The following is a 23,299-nucleotide window of genomic DNA, read 5'->3' as shown; positions in this document are numbered from 1 at the left end:
CTGACCGTTTATTCATTTCCTTCAATTTACAATATACAGAAAACAAATAAGAAGCACACATAAAGATATGAATCCATCATGCTCGGTGTTTCTGGGTGTATGACGCTGTTATCGTCTCTGTGATGAAGGAGAGCCCACCGATAATGAGACCTAGGAGGAGGAGCATGAGAGGCCCCTGCATGTGGACGATGGTGAGGGCCTTGATGCCTGTAGCGTCAGGCTGGGCCACCTCCCCACCCTCCTCCGCCTGCTCTAGCTGCCGCCTTCTCGTTCTTGCTCGACCAATTCGCCGGGTTTCCTCCAGCGTGTCCTCTGTCCACTTGTCATGTAATCCTGCCTACGAGGATACATTTCTTGCAGTTAAGGGATTACTTCTAATCAACAGGGAACATGCAATGCGACGTGGAGATTATTCTAAATTCCTTGTAAACATCATACCGAAGGCATTTCACTGAGGGACTATGTTAGCCTAATAAGATATTACAGGAGTTCCGAAAGCACAGCATTAAAGAGAAATAAATTCTTACTTGAATAACATATCGTTTCGTTTTAGGATAATCAAGTGATACCATTCTTGTTTAGAAAAAGGAAAGATATCACAGCATATGCAACCCACCTCATTCACGGCCATCATTATGTTGTCCAGATTTGGCTTGTAAGGGGCGTCGTGAGGGATGGGCCACCCAGAGGCACCGGGATCGATAATTTCCCTTCCAAAGTAAAGGCCGATGGTGCCATCTGGTCGTGTGAGATATTCAGCCGTCCAGTAACCGAACACGAGGCGTGCTATCATCTGCCCCTGTCTGAAAAGATAAACATTTTTCTTTCTTTTCGAACATATTCACTATATCTTGTATTAGCGAGGCAGGGTCGAGAGCAGATGACTAAGCCTTAGAGGAAAAAGTCCTCAGTAGGTTTCCTTCCATGTCTCTTCTTTTAGAAAGTAGAACATTAGGGAAGAATTTCTTGAGCAGTGCAATATCACCCCTATTAAACAGGGATAATCATTATTATCATCATTATCATTATTGTAATAATCATTTACCGTTTCACACATTGGCCAGGTATCTCCGGGAAACTTAGAAACACCATCCACTCATATACACATATATACTCGTATATACACACACACACACACACACACACACACACACACACACACACACACACACACACACACACACACACACACACACACACACATACACCTACACACACACACACACACACACTTACACACACACACACACACACACACACATACACCTACACACACACACACACACTTACACACACACACACACACACACACACACACACACACACACACACAAACACACGCATACACACACACACACACACACACACACACACACACACACACACACACACACACACACACATAACCGCCGTCTCCTGCGCCAGCGAGGTAGCGCAAGGAAACAAACGAGGAAATGGCCCAACCCACCATCATACACATATATAAACATAAACGCCCACACACGCCATATACACATATATATGCATTTCAACGTAAACGTACATACATACACACAGATATATACATATAAACACATGTACATATCCATACTTGATGCCTTCATCCATTCACGTCGACACACCGCCACACACGAAGTAGCGTTCCCAAACACCCCCACCCACCAGAAAGGCAACGCCAGGAAATGACAAAAAGTCAACATTCGTTCCCACTCAGTCTCTAGCTGTCATGTGTAATACACCGAACCTAAAGCTCCCTTTACACGTCCAGGCCCCACAAACCCTTCCATGGTTTACGCTAGACGCTTCACATGCCCTGGTTTAATTCATTGACAACACGTCGACCCCCGTATACCACATCGTCCCAATTCACGTTATTCCTTGCACAGATTAACCCCCCCCCCCCCGTATGTTCAGATCCCGATCGCTCAAAATTTTTTTTCCCTTTATCCTCCCACCTTCAATTTGGTCTCCCACTTCTCCTTTTTCCCTCCAACTCCCAGATATATATCTTCTTTGTCAATTTTAGCTCACTCATTTCAACACACACTCTTCTGCTCTCGCAATCACACTCTTTTTATTACCACACATCTCACCCTTTCATTACTTACTAGATCAAACCACCTCACTCCACATATCGACCTCAAACATCTCATTTCCAACACATCCACCATCCTCCGCAAAATCCCTATTTCCCATCATGCCTTCCAACCATATAACATTGATATATGGAGTTCGGGTGATAGAGAATCATTAAATCTTAGGGAGAATAAAAAGATGTTTTGGAAGGAGGTAAATGAAGTGCATATGACAAGGGAACAAATGGGAACACCCGAGAAGGGGGCTAATAGGAAGGTGATAACAAGTAGTGGTGATGTGAGAGGGAGATAGGGTGAGTATTTTGAAGGTTTGTTGAATATGTTTGATAACAGAGTGGCAGATATAGGGTGTTTTGGTCGAGATGATGTGCAAAGTGAGAGGGTTAGGGAGAATGATTAGGTAAACAGAGAAGAGGTAGTAAAGGCTTTGCGGAAGATGAAAGCCGGCAAGGCAGCGGGTTTGGATGGTATTGCAGTGGAATTTATCAAAGAAAGGGGGTGACTGTATTGTTGACTGGTTGGTAAGGTTAATTAATGTATGTATGACTCATGGTGAAGTGCCTGAGAATTGGCGGAATGCGTGCATAGTGCCATTGTCCTAAGGCCAAGGGGATAGTGTGAGTGCTCATATTACAGAGGTATAACTTTGTTGAGTATTCCTTTTAAATTATATGAGATGGTATTGATTGAGAGGGTGAAGGAATGTACAGAGCATCAGATTGGGGAAGAGCAGTGTGGTTTCAGAAGTGGTAGAGGATGTGTTGATCAGGTGTTTGCTTTGAAAATTGTATGTGAGAAATACTTAGAAAAGCAAATAGATTTGTATGTAGCATTTATGGATCTGGAGAAAGCATATGGTAGAGTTGATAGAGATGCTCTGTGGAATGTATTAAGAATATATGATGTGGGAGGTAAGTTGTTAGAAGCAGTGAAAAGTTTTTATCGATGATGTAAGGCATGTGTAGGTGTAGAAAGGTTTCGGCAGCGGTGAGTGATGTCTCCATGGATGTTTAATTTGTTTATCGATGGAGTTATTAGGAATGTGAATGTAAGAGCCTTGGAAATAGGGGCAAGTATGCAGTCTGTTGTGGATGAGAGAGCTTGGGAAGTGAGTCAGTTGTTATTTGCTGATGATACATCGCTGGAGGCTGATTCGGGTACGAAACTGCAGAAGCCGGTGACTGAGTCTGGTAAAGTGTGTGAAAGAAGAAAGCTGAGAGTAAATGAGAATAAGAGCAAGGTTATTAGTTACAGTAGGGTTGAGGGACAACTCAATTGGGAGGTAAGTTCGAATGGAGAAAAACTGGAGGAAGTAAAGTGTTTTAGATATCTGGGAGTGGATTTGGCAGCGGATGGAACCATGGAAGCGGAAGTGAATCAAAGGGTGAGGGAGGGGTGAAAGTCCTGGGAGCTTTGAAAAATATGTGGAATTCGAGAACGTTATCTTGGAAAGCAAAAATGGTATACCCGGTCTTGTGCACTAAAACTGCTGACACACCCACTCAACTTTTCCCAAAACACTTCCCTCGCATGATCTTTCTTCTCATTGCCAAGTGCATAAGCACTAATAATCGCTCATTTCTCGCCATCCACTTTCAGTTTTAGCAACATCGGTCCAGAATTTACTTCCATACACTGTCACACACTCGACAACTCCTGCCTCAAGGATAGTGCTACTCCTTCCCTAGCTCTTCTCCTCTCACCAATCCCTGATTACTCCGAAGACTTTTCCAAACAATTCTTCCCCTTTACCTTTGAGCTTCGTTCCACTCAGAGACAAAACATCTAGGTTTCTTTCCTCACACATATTACCTATCTCTCCTTTCTTCTCATCTTGGTTACATCCACACACTCAGATACCCCAGTCTGAGCCTTCGAGAATTATGAGGGTGAAATCTTGAAGAGGTTTTGAAAAAGAGGAAACAATATAAGGGAGATGAGAGTGATGAGAGTAAGTGAACTTGGAAAAAAGACTTTTGTGAAGAAATACCAGCAGAGACCGAGTGTAGAATGGCAAAAACTGAGAGGAGATGTAGCAAAGGGAGTTGGTGTGGAATGGGAGGTATTTAGGAAAGCGATGCTTGCATGTGCTAGAGATGCATGTGGCATGAGAAAGGTGGGAGATGAACAGACTAAAGATGGTAGTGAGTGGTGCGATGAGAAAAGAGGGAATGAATCCAAATGATTGGGTGACGTATAAGAGAAAGCGGCGGGAGGTCAAGAGGAAGTGCATGGGTTGAAAAAGATGGCAAATGAAAGCTGGGGAGAGCGAGTAACAGTAAACTTCACGGGGAATAAAACGATGTTTTGGAAAGAGGTAAATCATGTGTGAAAGATAAGAGAATACACAGGAACATCGGTATAAGCGGCAAAATGGGAAGTGGTAACAGGTTCCAATGAAAAGAGGAGATGGAGCGAGTATTTCAAAGGACTGTTGAATGTGTTTGATTATAGAGTCGCAGATATAGGGTATTATAGCCGAGGTGGTATGGGAAGTGAGAAAGTCATTAAGAGTCATTTGGTAAAAAAGAAGAGATGGGGAAAGCCTTGCAGAAGTTGAAATGCGGCAAGGCGGCTGGAATGGATGGTGTTGCAGTGGACTTTGTTAAGAAAGGGGTAACTGTGTTGTTCATTGGTTGTTAAGGATATTCGATGTATGTATGGATCATGGGGAGATGCCTGAGGATTTACTGAATGCATATAGTGCCACTGTATAAAAGCAAAGTGAAATAAAGGTGAGTTTAAAATACAGAGGTATAAATTTGTTGAGTATACCTGGTAAATTGTATGGGAGGATATTGATTGAGATGGCAAAGCAATGTACAGAGCATCAGCTTGGAGAGGAGCAATGTGGTTTCAGAAGTGGTAGAGAACCATCCACCTTCAATTTGGCTAACGTGTCAAGACAATGATTTACAGTGGGTATATCATGAGCAATAGGTTACAGTGACTACATGCATCTAACCAGCTCAGACTCAATCTTGATAACTTACTTCTCAGTAACTTGCTTCAAGCCTTCAAGGTATGAAGGACCGACGTACATGAGATCCGCCAACCGCTCATATGTCCTCAACCCAGACTGTCTGAAGTTTTCTTGCCACTCTTTCCCAAACGGAGGCATTGTGACCCTGTATGTGTGACAATGTCTTTACACTGAGCACATAATGTTCACAGTTTCCTGTAAACCTAAGAAATCATTTCATTTCACTGATGTCTATCACTCTTACCTGTTGACGTGATCGACGAGTTCCTCCACAGTCTCAGGACGAGGCGGGTACTTGGGAAGTGTAAGGGCGGCGGTGAGGTTGCCACGGTAGACCGTCCCGAAGATGAAGGCGAACACCAACCAGACTGCCATCAGTATCCGGCTTGGACTATCGCTTGGTAGCCACTTGGAAAGAGTCTGACCAGTAAACGAGCCAAACAATTCTTGAATCATCACCCCAAAACCTCTGCTGTTACGATGATAACCGGAGGTGCCTGACAACACAACGTTCTTCTTGCTGGTCTAGAAAAGATAAGAAAGAAAATTTATTCATAGATAATACATAACACATGTAGCCAACTTCAGGATGTGTATGGAGTACCAGTAATCTTGAAACTTATTCAGTACATCCTTAGCAATTACTTTGAATCATATCCTCCAATAAGATGACTGTGAATCATATCCTCTAGTAAAACATCTGTTTAGAAAATCTATTTTGTTCTCTTATCCCAGCCTAGTTACGCACACTGCCCTGGAGGCGAAATCCCTTCAGGCACATGAGCTCCTTCATCTTGTCCCAACCACTAAACAATGTCACTTTTATCCCTTCTTCCTTTGAATCATTATCATTATATACGTAAAGTTGTATTTGTGTGTTCGAATGTGTTTATACGTGTGTGTGAAAGTATGTATCCGTGTAAGTTTGTGTAACTTTTTATGGATTTTCAAATGACTGTACGAGTAAAGTGATAAATCTCATAGTATCTTTCCAAGATGTTGCATATTGATGTATAACTTGTGTTATGGTATCTGTGGAATTCAGAAGGAAAAAAAGTTAACTTTACTGACGTAACTAACTGAAAGGTGAAACAATTGTTTACAACTTTAAACCATTACTTTTAGAGTTCTGATAGACATAAAGCTCTGACGACCCTCAGAGAATGGTGCTGTTGACTAAGAACATATCCACATTAAACATTTCTGAAGAAAACCATAAGAAGATGATCATTAATACTTCCATAACCCTTACCATGTACATGAGGCCAGGCATCAGTGAGAGCGCCGCCAGAGTGGAGGCCCACACCTCGTCAGCCAGAGGGTAGTACAGGCTCTGCCACTGAGGCTTGAGCACAGGCTTAGCCAACCCGAAGCCGAAGGAGGTAAAAGTGTAAGCAAATGTAAAGTCGTATCGTTCGGCTCGAGTCTGCAGCAAGACGTGTGATATAACCAGCATGAGGGATTTTCGCTCCACCACTTTGTCCGCTGCCTGTGAAAAATCGTGAAACAGATTCAACATATCAAGTGGTGATGAAATGTAATTAAAAAATCGGAAAAAGTAATTAAGAAAGATTTCATGTAACTTTATGATATTTCTCGATAAGATCAAGGCAATATTGTTCATGAGTACCTCTGTATGAAACACATCGATTATGTATGAAGAATTACTTGAGGCATTGACATATACAATGATATATTTCGTAATAACGAAAGACAAACTCCCCCCTTGATTTACCAATACTTTTCGGAAACTTGACGAGGCCTTCAGGTAATATCCATTCCTTACAATTTTACATATTGTTATTTTATTGTTAAAGTGTAATGCTATATGACTGAAAGAGCTTACTGTGGTTCATCCCTTTCTATGCTGTTTTTTCTTTCTTATCCCTATGAGACCTCGGGGAAATGAAACACAAGTTTCTAAGTGCACTTCCGTGTAATAATCACATTATCAGGGAAGATATAAGAGAGAAATGTAACACTCAGTTGATATAAAACTTAGAGACGTAGCTAGGACGCCATTTGGTAAACAAGTGATTACCCGAATGGAGGTTGGGTGCGTTCGAGTCTGGTAACAAGCGTATAAGAAACTTATGTGGACAAGAAAGGGAACTATTTACAAATTCTATCAACAATAAAGCTATCCATTTTGTATAGACCTTCACTGATACTACTAAGGCTGCAATTCTTTGTGTATTTGATGATAGAAGATTCAGTGATGTTTTTCATGGTACAAGAATTATAGCTAATAAGTGAGATGGCATTACTCAAGTCAATACGATTATCAAGATTTTCAACATGATTAAACAATGCATTTGATTCTTGTCTGGTTCTTATATTTTATCCATGTTGCTTATGTCTAACAGAAAGATCCTTACCAGATTGGCCAACATAAAACTTATCACAAATTCTACGTGGCACTCTATAGATGCATCTTGCAGAACTATCTAATGAGTTCCTGATCAAGCGCCAGTAAACGGAAAAATGGCCCATCCAGTAATATACACGTATATATACATAAACGCCCATAGACGTACGTATACATAAATATACGTATCAACATATACATACATATCCATACACATACACAGACATATTCATATATACACATGTACATATTTATACTTGCTTGTATTCATCCATTTCTGTCGCTACCCCGCCACGCAGGAAACAGCATCACCACCCCACGCTTCAGCTAGGTAGTGTCAGGAAAGCAGACAAAAAAGGCCACATTCGCTCATACTCAGTCTCTAGCTGTCATGTGTACTGCTCTGAAACCACAGCTCCCTATCCACATTCAGGCCCCACAGACCTTTCCATGGTTTACTCCAGACGCTTCACATACCATGGTTCAGTCCATTGACAGCACATCGTTCCAATTCACTCTATTCCTTGCACACCGCTCACCCTCCGGCATGTTAGGCCCCGATCGCTCAAAATCTTTTTCACTGCATCTTTCCCCCTCCAATTTGGTCTCCCGCTTCTCCTTCTTCCCTCCACTCTGACACGTATATCTTCTTTGTCAATCTTTCCTCATTCATTCTATCCATGTGTCCTAAATATTTCAGCACACCCTCTTCTGCTCTTTCAACCACTCTATTTATTTCCCCACATCGCTCTTACCCTTACATTACTTACGCGGTCACACCACCTCACACCACATATTGTCCTCAAGGATTTCATTTCCAACAAATCCACCCTTCTCCGCACAACCCTATCTATAGCCCATGCCTCACAACCATATTACATTGCTGGAATTCCTATTCCTTCAAACACACCTATTTTTGCTCTCCGAGATAACGTTCCCTCCTTCCAAACATTCTTCATCGCTCCCAAAACCCTCGCCCCCTCCCTCACCCTGTGACTCACTTCCGCTTCCATGGTTCCACCCGTTACTAAGTCTACTCCCAGATATCCAAAACACTTCACTTCCTCCAGATTTTTTTCTTTCCATTCAAATTCACGTCCCAGTTAACTTGTTCTTCAACCCTACTGAACCTAATGACCTTGCTCTTATTCACTTCTACTCTCAGCTTTCTACTTTCACACACTTTTCAAAACTCAATCACTAACCTCTGTAGTTCCTCACACGAATCAGCCATTAGAGTTATACCATAGGCAAACAGCAGTTGACTCACTTCCCAGGCTCTATTATCCACAACAGACTGCATATTTTCGCCCCCTCCCCCACCCTATGATTCACTTCTTCCATGGTTCCATCCGCTGCCAGATCCACTCCCAGAAATCTATAACACTTTACTTCCTCCAGTTTTTCTCTATTCAAACTTACCTCCCAATTGACTTGAGCCTCAACCCTACTGTACCTAATAACCTTGCTCTTATTCACATTTACTCTTAACTTTCTTCTTTCACACATTTTACCAAAGTCTGTCACCAGCTTCTGCAGTTTCTCACATGAATCAGCCACCAGCGCTGTATCATCAGCGAACAACAACTGACTCACTTCCCAAGCTCTCTCATCCACAATAGACTGCATACTTGCCCCTCTTTCCAAAACTCTTGCATTCACCTCCCTAACAACCCCATCCATAAACAAATTAAACAACCATGGAGACATCACACACCCCTGCCGCAAACCTACATTCACTGAGAACCAATCACTTTCCTCTCTTCCTACACGTACACATGCCTTACATCCTCGATAAAAACTTTTCACTGCTTCTAACAGCTTGCCTCCCACACCATATATTCTTAAAACCTTCCACAGAGCATCTCTATCAACTCTATCATATGCCTGATAGAGATAAACAAATATATATATATCTATCTATCTATCTATCTATCTATCTATATATATATATATATATATATATATATATATATATATATATATATATATATATATATATATATATATATATATATATAATATTTATATATGTGTATTATATATATATATATATATATATATATATATATATATATATATATATATATATATATATATATATATATATATATATATGTATATTATATATATATATATATATATATATATATATATATATATATATATATATATATATATATATATATATATATTTTTTTTTTTTTTTTCTTTTTTCAAACTATTTGCCATTTCCCGCGTTAGCGAGGTAGCGTTAAGAACAGAGAACTGGGCCACTGAGGGAATATCCTCACCTGGCCCCTTTCTCTGTTCCTTCTTTTGGAAAATTAAAAAAAATTGAGAGGGGAGGATTTCCAGCCCCCCGCTCCCTCCCCTTTTAGTCGCCTTCTACGACACGCAGGGAATACGTGGGAAGTATTCTTTCTCCCCTATCCCCAGGGATATATATATATATATATATATATATATGTATATATATATATATATATATATATATATATATATATATATATATATATATATATATATATATATATATATATATATATATAATTCAATTCCATACATATATATCATTTCCCACGTTAGCGAGGTAGCATTAAGAACAGAGGACTGAGCCTAAGGAGAATCCTCACTTGGCCCCTTCTCTGTTCCATCTTTTGGAAAAGTAAAAAAAAGTAAAAAAAAGATTGGATGGGAGGATTTCTAGCCATCCGCTCCCTGCTCATTTAGTCGCCTTTTACGACTCAGATGGAATACGTGGGAAGTATTCTATCTTCCCTATCCCCAAGGACAGGTATAAAAGAAAGCGGCAGGAGGTCAAGGGAAAGGTGAGAGAGTATTCTTAGATTTTATGGGGAATAAAAAGATGATTTGGATGGAGGTAAATAAAGTGCGTAAGACAAGAGAACAAATGGGGACATCGGTAAATGGGGCAAAGGGGAAGGTGAAAACAAGCTGTGATGGAGTGAGAAGAGATGGAGTGAGTATTTTGAAGGTTTGTTGAATGTGTTTGATGATAGAGAGGCATATATAGGATGTTCTGGTCGGGGTAGAGTGCAAAGTGAGAGGGTCAGGGAGAATGGTTCGCTGAACAGACAAGAGATAGTGAAAGCTTTGCAGAAGATAAAAGCCGGGAAGGTGGCGGGTTTGGGATGATATTGCAGTGGAATTTATGGGGTGGCTGTGTTGTTGACTGGTTGGTAAGGATATTTAATGTATTTATGGTTCAAGGTGAAGTGCCTGGAATTGGTGGGATGCATGCATAGCGCTACTGTACAAAAGCAAAGAAGATAAAAGAGAGTGTTCAAATTACAGACATAAGTTTGTTAAGTATTCCTGAGAAATTATATGGGAGGCAATTTATTGAGAGGGTAAAAACATCCAGAGCATCAGATTGGGAAGAGCAGTGTGGTTTCAGAAGTGGTAAAGGATGTGTGGATCAGGTATTTGTTTTGAAGAATGTATGTGAGAAATACTTAGAAAAACAAATGGATTTGTATGTAGCATCTATGGATCTGGTGAAGGCATATGATGGAGTAGATATAGGTGCTATGTGGAAGGTATCATAAATATATGGTGTAGCAAGTAAGTTGCTAGAAGCTCTGAAAAGTTTTTACCAAGGATGTAAGGCATATGTGCGAGAACGAAGAGAGGAAAATTAGTGATTTTCAGTGAATGTCGGTTTGCGATAGAGCTGCGCGATGTCTCCTTGGTTGTATGATTTCTTTATGGATAGCATTCTTACGGAATGAAAGAGTTTTGGAAAGAACAAGTATGCAGTCTGTTGTGGATGAGAGGGCATGGGAAGTGAGTCAGTTGCTGTTCGCTGATGATACAACGCTGGTGGCTGATTCGGGTAAGAAACTGCAAAGTTGGTGACTGAATTTGGTAAAGTGTGTGAAAGAAGAAAGTTGAGAGTAAATGTGAATAAGAGCAAGGTTGTTAGGTTCAGTAGGATTGAGGGGAAAGTTAATTGGGAGGTAAGTTTGAATGAAGAAAAACTGGAGGAAGTGAAGTGTTTTAGATATCTGGGAGTGGATTTGGCAGCGGATGGAACCATGGAAGCGGAAGTGAGTCATAGGATGGGGTAGGGGGCGAAGATTCTGGGAGCGTTAAAGAATGTGTAGAATGTGTGGAAGGCGAGAACGTTATCTCGGAGAGCAAAAATGGATATGCTTTGAAGGAAGCAACAACGTTATATGAATGCGATGCATAGGCTGTAGACAGGGTTGTGCGGAGGAGGTATACAACCAAGACGAGCACTCACATCTATCCAGCCACTGACTGGGAGGAAACTGTATGTAAAGTTGAGGGTGTCTGCTATAGTTACGAACATCAGTCCATCAGGTCCCTTGTAGTTCTTGACACTAGTTCCATCAGTGGCCTTCTCCTCATACTCGGTGAAATAGGGACGCCAGGATAAACCAGTGATGTTTACCGTCATACCATGAAAGCTGGGGATATATATATATATATATATATATATATATATATATATATATATATATATATATATATATATATATATATATGTATGGATGGGTGATTATTGGTGCATATGCGCCTGGGCATGAGAAGAAAGATCATGAGAGGCAAGTGCTTTGGGAGCACCTGAGTGAGTATGTTAGTAGCTTTGACGCACGAGACCAGGTTATAGTGATGGTCCACGTCCACACACGCAAATATACATACCTATACATCTCAATGTACACATATATATACACACACAGACACATACATATATACCCATGCACACAATTCACACTGTCTGCCTTTATTCATTCCCATCGCCACCTCGCCACACATTGAATACCATCCCCCTCCCCCCTCATGTGTGCGAGGTAGCGCTAGGAAAAGACAACAAAGGCCCCATATATATATATATATATATATATATATATATATATATATATATATATATATATATATATATATATATATATATATATATATATATATATATATATATATATATGTTTACCCTTATGTACTTAAACTAACACAGGTCCCCTTGATTTTTATGTTCCTCGTAACCCAAATATGAAGGCCATTCTTAGTGGTTGATAAGTTTTTAGAAAATCGAATGTATATGATGCAAATGATCGCTAGATAGATGAAGAAAAGGAATATAATACCTGGATGGTTACCAGCTCAAGGAGACAAGAAGTACTGAATTGCTATAGTTGTACTTCAACAAAAAGTATGTAGTTTCCACTGAAATACTTTGAAAGTAAGAAAATGAGTTTACTTTTTGTTATGATGTACTTTAGGTGCCATGGATAATAGAATTAAACATGTTATTCTCTTCGAAAACATTATTATTTAACAAGTATATATCCAATTATAAAACTAATAACATTATCTAAGATTCTAATGCAAGCTGAAAAATACGTAAAAAAAAAAAAGAAAACAAGATACACATCTTAAACATTCTGAACATTTACAAACAAGTAGGAACCTTATTTACACGTTTTGTAAACTGTGAAAAAGAGAAAAAGAAATAACATCTCTACTTAGTAAATTTCTCTGGAAAGAGATATTGTTGTGGGGAGATGGTGAGTCCTTGGTCTGGGCTCCAGGAGGCAACAGTCACTGTCTCTGCTCCTCTCGGACTGTATGGTATGTGGCAGTACACCACGCACCTGTGGAGGCAGAAAGTGTCATTTTCCTCAATGTAATGTATTATATATTAATGAATTTCTAATGACGTCAGTATTCAGATTACTGCAGTTATCATGTACATTATCATCGTTCAGTATAATTCGTTATATCCAGGTAATTGTCATCATTATCACCGTTATTGATGATTCTGTTAATATAAACAGAATGCATGCTGAATGTGTTCAAGAAACAAATAACATATTTGTATGAAAAATTGAAATTTGATGAAGGGTCTAAAAGCACTAATGTCATCATTATCATTATCATTATTATTATTATTGCTATTATCATTACTATTAATATTATTAGTATCATTATTATCATTATTATCATTATCATCATTATCATTATTATCATTATTATCATTATTATTATTATTATCATTATTATTATCATTATTATTATTATTATCATTATAATTATTACTATTATTATGATTATTATTATTGTTATCATTTATCCCTGGGGATAGGGGATTAAGAATACTTCCCACGTATTCCCTGCGTGTCGTAGAAGGCGACTAAAAGGGGAGGGAGCGGGGGGCTGGAAATCCTCCCCTCTCGTTTTTTTTTTTTTTTTTTTTTTAATTTTCCAAAAGAAGGAACAGAGGGGGCCAGGTGAGGATATTCCAAAAAAGGCCCAGTCCTCTGTTCCTAACGCTACCTCGCTAACGCGGGAAATGGCGAATAGTTTAAAAGAAAAAAGAAAAATATATTTATTTATTTATATTCATTTTGCTTTGTCGCTGTCTCCCGCGTTAGCAAGGTAGCGCAAGGAAAGAGACGAAACAATGGCCCAACCCACCCACATACACATGTATATACATACACGTCCACACACGCAAATATGCATACCTATACATCTCAACGTATACATACATATACGCATACAGACATATACATATATACACATGCATATAATTCATACTGTCTGCCTTTATTCATTCCCATCGCCACCCCGCCACACATGAAAATAACCACCCACTTCCCCTAAATGTGCTCGAGGTAGTGCCAGGAAAAGACAACAAAGGCCACTTTTGTTCACATTCAGTCTCTAGCTGTCATGCAATAATGCACCGAAACTACAGCTCCCTTTCCACATCCAGGCCCCACACAACTTTCCATGGTTTACCTCAGACGCTTCACATGCCCTGGTTCAATCCATTGACAGCAAGTCGACACCGGTATACCACATCGTTCCAATTCACTCTATTCCTTGCTCGCCTTTCACCCTCCTGCATGTTCAGGCCCCGATCACTCAAAATCTTCCACCTCCAATTTGGTCTCCCACTTCTCCTCGTTCCCTCCACCTCTGACACATATATTCTCTTTGTCATTCTTTCCTCGGTCATTCTCTCACTTTGACCAAATCATTTCAACACAGCCTCTTTTCCTCTCTCAACCACATTCTTTTTATTACCACACATCTTTCTTACCCTATTATTACTTACTCGATCAAACCATCTCACACCACATATTGTCCTCAAACATCTCATTTCCAGCACATCCACCCTCCTCCGCACAACTCAATCCATATCGCACGTCTCGCAACCATAGTACATTGTTGGAACCACTATTCCTTCAGACATACCCATTTTTGCTTTCCGAGATAATGTTCTCGACTTCCACACATTCTTCAACGCTCCCAGAACTTTCGCCCCCTCCCCCACCCTATGATTCACTTCCGCTTCCATGGTTCCATCCGCTGCCATATCCACTCCCAGATATCTAAAACTCTTCACTTCCTCCAGTTTTTCTCCATTCACACTTTCCTCCCAGTTGGCTTGTCCCTCAACCCTACTGTACCTAATAACTTCTAACAACCAGGATCGAACCTGGGACCCCTGTGCAAGAGGCGGGAATGCTAACTGTTCGGCTATGGGCCTATCTGATAGGAAATAACTATCCGAATACTATGTACTCGAATACCCTTCGCCTCACGCTGGTGAGCAACGGGGTCTACACCGGTCATTTCCCAGCTGGCGCACATAACCAGCAGATAGCATTTTACCGAACCTAACTGTACAACGCGGTGATATAAGAATACGAACATAGTGCATAGAAATGCGCACCTTCATAGAACATACAAACCTCCAACACCCAGGATCGAGCCCGGGACCCCTTTGCAAGAGGCGGGAGTGCTAACCGCTAGGCTCTGGGCCTGGCTGATAGGAAATAACTATCCGAATACTATGTACTCGAATACCCTTCGTCTCACGTTCCTCGCTCATTCTCTCCATATGTCCAAACCATTTCAGCACATTCAGTTCTGTTTTCTCAATCAAACTCTTATCATTTCCACACGTCTCTCTTACTCGATCAAACCACCTCACAACACATATTTTGCTCAAACATTTCATTTCCAACACTTCCACCCTCTTCCGTACAACCCTATGTATAACCCATGCCTCGGAACCATATGATATTGTAGGAACTACTATTCCTCAAAACATTCCCATTTTTGCTCTCCGAGATAATGTTCTCGCCTTCCACACATTGTGCAGCGCTCCCTATGACCTCTATATCAGTCAAAAGAGGGTTTGTTGTTGCTGTAAATTACCGTGGACCGTCATATATGCAAGGAAACAGTCAAAATGAAAATAACCTCCATTGTACCTGTGTCTTATGATATTCGCATGAAAGTCATCACAGTTCCATACTATTACATAAGATTTGATAATATAATCAGGTCTTGGAGAACATGCCTTATGTTGCTTGTGGTATCCGCATGTCTGAGAAACATTGTGTTCATCATAGAGTAGGTCCAGTGGCTGCTCAGGAGGTTCTTCAGTTCTGGGAGGGGCAGGCGGGTGACGACGAGGAGCCTCGTCGACCACGCCAGAAGGCGACGCTTGAGGGACCACTCGGCGAAGGAGGTGAGGAAGGCCGGGTCGTCGCTCACCACCACCACCGTCACGCACCAGGACACCTGTCGTAGCTGTTGCACGTCAGCTTGGTAGAGATGATGTGAAAATGGTTTCTCCACACCAACATCAACGTGATGTGGGATCTGATTGCCAGAGAAGTGATATGAGAATGACCTAACCACTTCAGAAGCAATGTGATAATGAGCTTCAGTAATGATAGAGTGATCTACTTAGCGTAGTAATATTTTGAGTACTCTTAATCACCTTCTTATTATCATGAAAAATAACTCAAAAACTTCATTAGTAATGAAACAAGGTTTTGTAGTAATTATAATTCACCTGATTATCTTAGTTGAAAAACCACCTGTACACCTCAGAAGTGGTACAAGATTGACCCAATCTCCTCAATAGATGTATGACTAAGGCATGCTCTACCAATCATGTCTGGCTGCCTTACCCACCTCAACAGTGGTACAGAAATGACATCCCTGTTCTTAGATGGAACGCAAGACCAGCCCTCCAATCTTAGCAGTAAGGTGAGGTTACCAACCACGACTGAACAATAATAATCTGTCTACAAGCCTTTTTATATATTCATATGGCGTGTCGTACTTACCGTGCTTGATATGAATGATCTCCTCGCCTGAGTATTAATGACAGGTCTACTTACCTGACTCGTACTATACTACAAGAGGTAATAGTAATACGAACGACTGCTTGCTTCTACAGTAATGTAAATGTAGCTCAAGCACCTCAACATTAATGTAAGTGACATTTCCTCCTGAGCAGTATGTGTGAATGAGCTACCTGCCAGAGTAGTAATAAAGGTATATTTTACCCACCTTAATGATAATGCCAGGATACTCTATCTACCTCAGCAGTATTATAAGACTCACCAAACCAACAACATCTCTTACAACCCACCTTATCAGTAACCATACAATAACCTACCCACCTCAGCCGAAGTGTGAGAATTACTTATTCACTTTAGAAATAACGTGAAAATTCCCTGCCATTCCCGTGCAGTCATTTCAAGTAGACATACCGTTGTAGCTGCACTTTAAGAGTGACCCACCTGTCGTATCTACGAGGCAGGAGTGAGCTGTAGCCACAGCAGTAAGGTCAGAGTGATATCCTCTCACATGTAATGTGTTAAAGATCTATCGCTTTTGGATTGATGTTGGAAGACATGTTGAAAGACATAGAGTCGCTTTATCGATGATATGAGTGTTCTACCCACCTTATCAATAATGTAAGAGTAATTACCCCAATTAAGTAGAAATGTGAGACAAACTTGTTTCAGCATTGATGTGAGCCTGACCTATTCACCTCAACAATATTGAGTAAAATAAGTCATATTACTGTAGATTTATAAGTAATGATCTACCCAACTCAGAGCAATGTAAAGTAATAACATCCGTGTAAGTAACGTGTGTGTGACTTACCAGTCGAGCCTGGCCAACGACCTGGGAGAACTGCGCCTGCGTCACGTTGTCGTCCTGACCGTCACCTGCCACCTCGAACACCCCCACACCCCAGGGGGCTCTCACCTCACCCACCATCTGAAGGAAAAATCGTATGATAAGCATATCACAAAAATATAATTAAAACTATATCAAATTAGCCATAGTACTTTTCCCTCGTAGAATACATATATATATATATGGAGATGGAGTGAGTATTTTGAAGGTTTGTTGAATGTGTTTGATGATACAGTGGCAGATATAGGGTGTTTTGGTCGAGGTGGTGTGCAAAGTGAGAGGGTTAGGGAAAATGATTCGGTAAATAGAGAAGAAGTAGTAAAAGCTTTACGGAAGATGAAAGCCGGCAAGGCAGCAGGTTTGGATGGTATTGCAGTGGAATTTATCAAAAAAGGGGGTGACTGTATTGTTGACTGGTTGGTAAGGTTATTTAATGTATGTATGATTCATGGTGAGGTGCCTGAGGATTGGCGGAATGCTTGCATAGTGCCATTGTACAAAGGCAAAGGGGATAAGAGTGAGTGCTCAAATTACAGAGGGATAAGTTTGTTGAGTATTCCTGGTAAATTATATGGGAGGGTATTGATTGAGAGGGTGAAGGCATGTACAGAGTATCAGATTGGGGAAGAGCAGTGTAGTTTCAGAAGTGGTAGAGGATGTGTGGATCAGGTGTTTGCTTTGAAGAATGTATGTGAGAAATACTTAGAAAAACAAATGGATTTGTATGTAGCATTTATGGATCTGGAGAAGGCATAATGTAAGTAATGTAAGGGTAAGAGAGATGTGTGGTAATAAAAAGAGTGTGCTTGAGAGAACAGAAGAGGGTGTTTTCAAATGGTTTGATCACATTGAGAGAATGAGTGAGGAAAGATTAACAAAGAGGATATATGTGTCAGAGGTGGAGGGAGCGAAGAGAAGTGGGAGACCAAATTGAAGGTGTAAAGATGCAGTGAAAAAGATTTTGAGTGATCGGGGCCTGAACATATATATATATATATATATATATATATATATATATATATATATATATATATATATATATATATATATATATATATATATATATTGTATCTTTCCTTAGGACACATAACGATCATATATACTTTACCATTGTTCATCATGTTTACATCTTACCTTGAAGATATTGTGGGGTTGGAAGGTGCCGTCTGTGAGGAGGATGACGGAGCAACGAGCCTGAGACGCCGACCTCAGCACGGCGCCCACCGCCTCACCTGACCCACCCAACACATCACGACTACCTGAAATATTACATCTTATTCTTTTTATTCTAAGTTACATCAGAACAATTTGTATGTAAGAGTTCTAGTGTTATGTAGAACCTCTATAAACATTCCTGCAACCTAAGGATACGAAACTTCCATCTGGAGGAACATGTAGCTTCCTTTAGAGTAAGATGTTCATTGACAAGACTGTACTGCCAGTGATATAGCCTGGAAGAAAGTGACTCTTCGCTCATGATTTCTTCTCGAACTGGAAACCTCCGGTAACACAGAATATATATATATATATATATATATATATATATATATATATATATATATATATATATATATATATATATATATATATATATATATATATATATATATATATATATATATATATGTGTGTGTGTATCCCTGTCATTTGCATTATTTCCCTGCAAAAATCGTCCAAATGCCTCTCTCTTCTCTTGCACTCATAGTCTTACTTCTTCATCCCACCACTCACTACCCTTTCTAATCTGCTCACCTCCCACGCTTCTCATGCCACAAGCATTTTTTGCGCAAGCCATCACCGCTTCCCTAAATACATCCCATTCCTCACCCAATCTCCTTAGGTCCTTTGTTCTTACCTTTTTCCATTCTGTATTCAGTCTCTCCTGGCATTTCCTCACACAAGTCTCCTTCCCAAGTCCACTTACTCTCATCACTCTCTCTACCTCAACATTCTCTCTTCTTTTCTGAAACCTCTACAAATCTTCGCCTTCGCCTCCACAAGATAATGATCAGACATCCCTCCAGTTGCACCTCTCAGCACATTAACATCCAAAAGTCTCTCTTTCGCGCGCCTATCAATTAACACGCAATCCAATAGCGCTCTCTGGCCATCTCTCTTATTTACATACGTATACTTATGTATATCTCTCTTTTTAAACTAGATATTCCCAATCACCAGTCTTTTTTCAGCACATAAACCTACAAGCTCTTCACCATTTCCATTTACAACACCGAACACTCCATGTGCACCAGTTATTAGCTCATCTGCCACATTACTCACCTTTGCATTCAAATCACCCATCACTATAACCCTGTCTCGTGCATCAAAACTACTATCACACTCACTCAGCTGCTCCCAAAACACTTGCCTCGCATGATATTTCTTCTCATGCCCAGGTGCATATGCATCAATGATGACCCATCTCTTTCCATCGACTTTCAGTTTTACCCATATCAATCTAGAGTTTACTTTCTTACACTCTATCACATACTCCCACCACTCCTGTTTCAGGAGTAGCGCTACTCCTTCCCTTGCTCTTGTCCTCTCGCTAACCCCTGACTTTACTCCCAAGACATTCCCAAACCACTCTTCCCCTTTACCCTTCGAACTTCGTTTCACTCAGAGCCAAAACATCCAGGTTCCTTTCCTCAAACATACTACCTATATCTCCTTTATTCTCATCTTGGTTACATCTACACACATTTAGACACCCCAATCTGAGCCTTCGAGGAGGATGAGCACTCCCCGCGTGACTCTTTCTTCTATTCCCCCTTTTAGAAAGTTAAAGTACAAGGAGGGGAGGGTTTCCAGCCCCCACTCCCGTCCCCTTTAGTCGCCTCCTACGACACGTGAGGAATGCTTAAGAAGTATTCTTTCTCCCCTATCCCCAGGGATAATATATATACATATATATATATATATATATATATATATATATATATATATATATATATATATATATATATATATATATATATATATATATATATATATATATATATATATATATATATATATATATGTATATATATATATATATATATATATATATATATATATATATATATATATATATATATATATATATATATATATATATATATATATTCTTTTTTTTTTCAAACTATTCGCCATTTCCCGCGTTAGCGAGGTAGCGTTAAGAACAGAGGACTGGGCCTTTGAGGGAATATCCTCACCTGGACCCCTTCTCTGTTCCTTCTTTTGGAAAAAAAAAAAAAGAAATGATGAGAGGGGAGGATTTCCAGACACCCGATCCCTCCCCTTTTAGTCGCCTTCTACGACACGCAGGGAACACGTGGGAAGTATTCTTTCTCCCCTATCCCCAGGGATATATATATATATTTGGAACATCTTTTTTGAAACACACACCTGCCGTAGAATCCTCTTCGGTTAGAACCAATCACCATCTATCCATACTCGCACACACACTCTGCTCTCTTGATAAAAGCTTCTCACTGCTTCTAATAGCTTTTTTCTACGCTATACATTCTCTGTACTTTCCACAAGGCATCTCAATCAACCCTGTAATATTAGTTCCTCAAACCCATAAATGTCAAACAAAAGTCCTGTTTTTCTAATTATTTCGTCCACAAAATTTTCATAGCATCCTCCATCACTTCTGAATCTGGTGATATTTACATACCATCATCCTTTCAATCACCACTTTCTCAAACAACATACCAAGTACACTCAACAAACTAGCATTTGTGTTGTTTGAGCATTTTCTTATGCCATCTTGCCTCAATATAGTGGTATTATGCAGGCATTCATACAGTCCTCAGGCACTTGATCATGATCTATACATACAATCAAAATTCTAATTAATCAATCAACAACATAATGATCCCCAGTGCTAAGGCATCAAGTGCAATACCATGTAATAGATCCGCCTTGCCACATTTCACCTTACGCAAAACTTTTACAACCTCTTCTCTTTTCATAAGCTGCTTGATATGCTTTTCTCTCTTGGCATACTTCTCCAACCCAAACACCCTACATATTCATCAGTCTTTCACAACATTCACCCCATCTCTTCGCCACCTCATTTTTGCTTGTTATCACTTCCCCATTTGTACCTTCCACCGATCCTCCCACTTGGTTTTTTTGTTCTTGTTGTTTTTCTAACATTATTAACCTTCTCCTAAACGTTTCTTTATCCTCCCTGAAGTTGCCTGATACTCCCTCACTCGAGTCTCATTTGCCATCTTTGTCAACCCCTTCAACTCCCTCTTTACCTAGTGCCACTTTCTCTTATACACCTTCTAATCACTCGCACTCCTTTCCTGCAGGTAATGTCCATACACATCTCTTTCTCTTTCGTTATTTTCAAAATCTCTTCGTCATCCTACTACTTATTACCCTCTCCCACCTCTCTACCTCCCAATAATGCGTACATTTTCATTATGCATAAGTTACTGAAATGATGAATTTAAGTACGTCATAAACACTTAATCGTGGTCCACATCGAACGTCTATCTTTTGAATTCATCTTAAGAAATGATAAGGCACTAGATCTGAATGGCGCATTATCATATGATTATTACTACCAGTGATGGTGGGATACCTATAATCAGATAACAAGTTTCGATGGGACTCACAGACGTATTGTATCACATTGAAAGTCTCTTCTCATAATCTCTTGTATAAGCCATTTATAGCAAGGTTGGTCATAGATCGCCTGAGGTGTGTGATCTATCATAGAAAATCACTCAAAAGCGTTGAGGTATACTGACAGGTAGCTGTAGTACTCATACCATAAACTCATTATACACTGAGGACTCTCTAAAAACCCTGAAAGTATGTTGACTATTAAGGTCAAGAGTCTTCCCTTCCCTAGAGCTCATATTTTATCCTGACGATGGATAGAAAGTTACTCCCATATACCCAGTGGTATACTGACCTTGGGTGCGGAGGATGAGGGCGACAGAGATGTCGGCGATGGACAGCACCAGCAGGAGGATCATCATCATCATGTCGTCTGCTTCTTTATTCTAGGATACGAACACATAAGCAACTTGTACATCATAACTGTGACAGATGTTATTGAAGGAAATGAAGTACAACTTATCTATCGTGATCATGAGAGACATTCACCGTATTCATCACATCGGTTACTGATATGTTTCTTTTATTAGACATTATTTAGTGTTATTGTTAGCTCTTAATTTCCAAGGTTTCTCTGTCATCTGTTTTATGTTAGAACCTCCAGTCACGAAAAAAATTCCACATCAGGAAATACAGTGGTTAATGAAAGGGGAGAAAGAAAAGACAAGAGAAAATATGAACAAATTTTGAAGGATATGAAAAACCTGTCTTTTAAAATGTGGCAGGTCATACTTGCTGATAAAGACAAGAAAGGACAAAGAGTTCAAAAAAACTTCGAGTGTAAGAAAAGAAACAGTTATCAAAACGGCCCAACCTTGAGTTGCCAACGGCCACACAGTAAGCATGATATGCAGCAGTTTTCCGAGTGCTATTTGATCGAGCTTGTGGTGGGGGCACACAAGCAGCCTGCTCTTGGGAGCAAAAACCAAAGTAAGAAGGAAATGAAAGTGAAAGTGCTGTCGTATGTTTTTATATTCGTAAAATCACTCCGTATATGGCAGTGTTCTTTTAATGCTAGAAACATATTTGACCCAATATCCCAAATCTGTTAAAAGCTCGGTTTAGAATTTCTTATTGTGAGCTACATCAAATATTATCACTAGAGATCAATTCATTGATAATCGATTCATCCTATTGAAGTGAGAAGTTATTGAAATGACTCAAGTATGAGATTTAGTCTTTCTTGCAGTTTAGCATATATCCTTATTAGTACGC

General features: G+C 39.9%; 1 protein-coding gene across 1 annotated transcript; it reads right to left on the bottom strand.

Annotated features, from left to right (window-relative positions):
• LOC139758568 (ionotropic receptor 21a-like) lies at window positions 1–5,597 on the bottom strand. The gene is made up of 4 exons (XM_071680091.1): window positions 5,324–5,597; window positions 5,090–5,224; window positions 617–803; window positions 1–337 (listed from the first exon to the last, which is right to left on the bottom strand). The coding sequence occupies exons 1-4, from the start codon at window positions 5,533–5,535 to the stop codon at window positions 77–79; spliced, it is 795 nt and encodes a 264-aa protein (XP_071536192.1). The 5' UTR covers window positions 5,536–5,597; the 3' UTR covers window positions 1–76.
• Window positions 5,598–23,299: the final 17,702 nt, after the last annotated feature.

The sequence above is a fragment of the Panulirus ornatus genome, chromosome 30, assembly GCF_036320965.1.
Source record: "Panulirus ornatus isolate Po-2019 chromosome 30, ASM3632096v1, whole genome shotgun sequence".
NCBI classification, from domain to species: domain Eukaryota; kingdom Metazoa; phylum Arthropoda; class Malacostraca; order Decapoda; family Palinuridae; genus Panulirus; species Panulirus ornatus.
This window is presented reverse-complemented; position numbering and strand designations above follow the sequence as displayed.

Excerpts from the sequence above, each read along its gene's own strand:
- LOC139758568 (XM_071680091.1), bottom strand. The coding sequence starts at position 5,535 with ATGATTCAAGAATTGTTTGGCTCGTTTACTGGTCAGACTCTTTCCAAG. Across the intron at positions 804-5,089 it reads TTGAAGCAAGTTACTGAGAA|ACAGGGGCAGATGATAGCAC; the intron begins GTAAGTTATCAA and ends TTATCTTTTCAG. Across the intron at positions 338-616 it reads TAATGATGGCCGTGAATGAG|GCAGGATTACATGACAAGTG; the intron begins GTGGGTTGCATA and ends GTATCCTCGTAG.